Raw genomic sequence first — 3,671 nt, forward strand, 5'->3', positions numbered from 1 at the left:
TGGTCGTTGTGCGAGCGAATGCCCAAAAAAGAGGAAAAAGCGAAAGTCCGCTAAAATGTATCATAATTGGCAATTTGCGCCAATTAGTTTCCCGAAAATGCAGAGCGATGATTTCTCTGAAATGCCGATAGTGGTATCGTGCAAAATCGCGGAAGCTGACATCACAGTCATGAAAGTCCATGTCGATAACGGCAGTAGCGTCGATATTATTTACGAACAATGTTTCGCTCAACTGCCAGAAAGTATTAAAATGTACCTGCAAACAACCGCGGTTTCGCTAACCGATTTTGCAGGAGAATCTTCATTACCTATAGGTGTTTTGCCACTAAACATCGAGCTAGCCGATGTAAATGATGACGTTTTGGTCCGACAAGCGCGGTTAGATTTTTATGTTATGCGATCCTCTTCTCGCTATAACATGCTGCTGGGAAGAACCGCTATAAGTAAATTTGGAATTGTCCCGTCCACAATTCATGGCATGATTAAGTTTCCAACATATAAAGGAGTCACCACAATATGTTCAATGAGCATTATGCCTATTTGTGCGGCTGTTAATATAAAAACCGCAGGGCAGGAACCTGTAGATGATGCGGATACTATGGAAATAATTAATCCCGTATATCCAGAGCAGAAAATCAAAGTAGGACGTAATGTTAGTGCGGATACTAGAAAACAAATTGTGCAATTACTTGTCCAGTATATGGATGTTTTTGCCTGGTGCGAAAACGATATGACTGGTGTTCCGCGTCATATTGCGGAACACAGGCTTAATGTGAATCCAGCTCTAAAACCCGTAGTGCAAAAGCGAAGGGGTATGGCCCCAGATCGCGTAAAATGGCTATGTGAAGAAGTAACAAAATTGGTGAGAGCCGGAATTTTTCGCGAAGTCCAATACCAATCATGGATTGCGAATCCAGTATTGGTGAAAAAACCTGATGGTTCTTGGAGAATGTGTATTGATTACAAAGATTTGAATAAAGCGTGCCCCAAAGATAACTATCCGCTTCCAGAAATTGATTTAAAAGTGGAATCTTTGCATGCTTTCCCATATAAATGTTTTCTGGATGCGGCAAGAGGTTATCACCAGATTCCTATGGCGCAAGAAGAGGCAGATAAAACCGCATTTCATACGGGCAAGGGCATATATTGCTATATAATGATGCCTTTTGGTTTAATCAATGCGGGTGCGACATATCAACGGTTGATTGATACCGCGTTTGACAAGCAAATAGGGCGTAATCTTGAAGCTTATGTAGATGATTTAGTCATCAAAAGCACGACGCAAGAGCGGATCGCTGAAGATATGCGCGAAACATTTGACAAGTTGCGAGAAATAAACATGAAGTTTAACTCGCTAAAATATAGTTTTGGCAAAACTGAAGGGAAATTTTTGGGGTATCTTGTTACAGAACAGGGTATTCAAGCTAATCCAAAAAAGATCGCGGCCATAGAAAATATGACTGCGCCAAAAACGGTTAAAGAGGTGCAAAGTTTGACGGGAAAACTAGCCGCATTAACGCGTTTCTTGTCTAAAGCCGCTGAAAGGCAGTTGCCATTTTTCAAAACCCTAAAAGGTTGTTTGAAATAAAAGAATTTCGTTTGGTCCAGTGAAGCAGATTCTGCGTTTCAAGAAATGAAAAAGTTGTTAAAAACTTTGCCTACATTAACGGCACCAATTCATGGCAAAGTTCTTTATCTTTATATCTCTGTGGCAAACGAGGCTTTCGGATCAGTTTTGATCGCGGAAAGGAACAAAATACAAAAGCCGGTGTATTTTGTTAGCAAAGCTCTTACGGGGAGTGAAATAAACTATGCGCCGATTGAAAAGTTTGTGTATGCGCTCATTTTAACAACACGAAGGCTACGAAGATATTTTCAAGGGCATCCGGTGCATGTATTAACTAATCTGCCAATCAGGCAAGTCTTAACAAAACCAGTGATATCTGGTAGACTCGCATTATGGGCGGTAGAATTAGGTGCTTATCAAATATCTTACCTTCCGCGTAGCGCTGAAAAAGGACAAGTTATGGCGGATTATCTCACTGAACTGTCTGGAGAGTTGGAGGTGATTAACGAGCGAACCGCACTAAAACCTGAACACGGGGAAACTTGGGATTTATTTACTGATGGTGCTTCGTGTGCAGAAGGTGCAGGTACGGGTTTAGTTTTGGCAAGTTCAAGCGGTGAGGAGCATACTTATGCTCTGCGGTTTAATTTTGACGTGAAAAACAATGAGGCAGAGTATGAGGCATTGCTCGCAGGCTTAAATATTGCGAGAAAAATGAATATTGTTAAGTTGAGTGCATTTACGGATTCGCAGCTAGTAGCGAATTAGTTTAGCGGATCTTTTGAAGCACATGATCCTTCTATGCAAAAGTACTTGCAGCTATTAAAGGAAACTGCAGCGCGGTTTGAGCATTTTGAACTTGCGCAAGTGCCAAGAAGTCAAAACAAGAAAGCGGATGCTTTGAGCAAATTAGCCGCTTTAACTTTTTCGCATTTTCAAAAGCAAGTATGGGTCGAAGAATTACCAAGTAAGTCGATAGAAAGTGACTTGATGGTCGCATCTGTTACAGAAGAACAGCCAAACTGGATGGAGCCAATCCTAAAATATATCCGCAGTAATATCTTGCCAGAGGATAGTCGCGAAGCTCGTTCAGTGCGAGAGTGGGCGCCAATGTATATCATTCAAGAAGATATCTTATATCGCAAATCATACTGCGGACCAATGATGCGATGTGTTGGCCCAATCGAGGCAGAAATGATTGTAGAAGAAGTGCATAACGGTACTTGTGCACTGCATTCAGGTTACAAAACTATCGCAGCAAAAATTATGCGGATGGGATACTTTTGGCCATCCCTATACCGTGATGTAGCGAAAATTGTTAAACGTTGTAAAAGTTGCCAAAGGCATGCTCCGCAGAACCGAATGCCGCGGCATGACATGATTCCTGTTAATTCGCCGTGGCCGTTTAATAAATGGGCTATCGATATTGTAGGGCCATTCCCTGCAGGGCCTGGCAATGTCAAATTCCTGATTGTCGCAATCGATTATTTTACTAAATGGGTTGAAGCTAAGGCGGTTCGCACTATTACTGGTGTGCAAGTGCGAAATTTTGTTTGGGAGTACATTGTTTGCAGGTTTGGCATTTCGCGAGAATTGGTTAGCGATAACGGTGCACAAATAGCGAAAGATCCTTTTAAGACATGGTGCGCTGATTTAAATATAATACAAAAGTTTATGTCAGTGGCGTACCCGCAAGCCAATGGATTGTGTGAAGTAACCAATCGCGATATTGTCAGCGGTATTAAAAAGAGGTTATGTGAAAGGCGAACTGGTTGGGTAGATGAATTACCCAATGTATTATGGGCACATCGCACTACTTTCAAAAAGAGTACAGGCGAAACACCTTTTAGTTTGGTGTATGGTTCTGAGGCAGTAATCCCCGTAGAAATTCTGGTACCAACGCATCGAATGGCTAACTTTGATGAAGAAGCAAATGATGCTGCGTTAAGCGAAAATCTCAATTTCATAGAAGAGTGGAGATTAATGGCGGCTATCAGAGAAGCGAATAATAAACAGCAAATCGCTAAATATTATAATAAAAGAGTGCGTGATTTATCCTTCGCTATAGGTGAATGGGTGCTGCGAAATAATGAAGCAAGCAGAG

General features: G+C 41.6%; 1 protein-coding gene across 1 annotated transcript; it reads left to right on the forward strand.

Moving 5' to 3' along the window:
- The first annotated feature begins 2,368 nt into the window (after positions 1-2,368).
- LOC139846126 (uncharacterized) lies at positions 2,369-3,279 on the forward strand. Its single transcript, XM_071835942.1, has 3 exons — positions 2,369-2,807; positions 3,142-3,163; positions 3,249-3,279. The coding sequence occupies exons 1-3, from the start codon at positions 2,369-2,371 to the stop codon at positions 3,277-3,279; spliced, it is 492 nt and encodes a 163-aa protein (XP_071692043.1).
- The last annotated feature ends 392 nt before the right edge of the window (positions 3,280-3,671 follow it).

The sequence above is a fragment of the Rutidosis leptorrhynchoides genome, chromosome 1, assembly GCF_046630445.1.
Source record: "Rutidosis leptorrhynchoides isolate AG116_Rl617_1_P2 chromosome 1, CSIRO_AGI_Rlap_v1, whole genome shotgun sequence".
Lineage (NCBI taxonomy): Eukaryota > Viridiplantae > Streptophyta > Magnoliopsida > Asterales > Asteraceae > Rutidosis > Rutidosis leptorrhynchoides.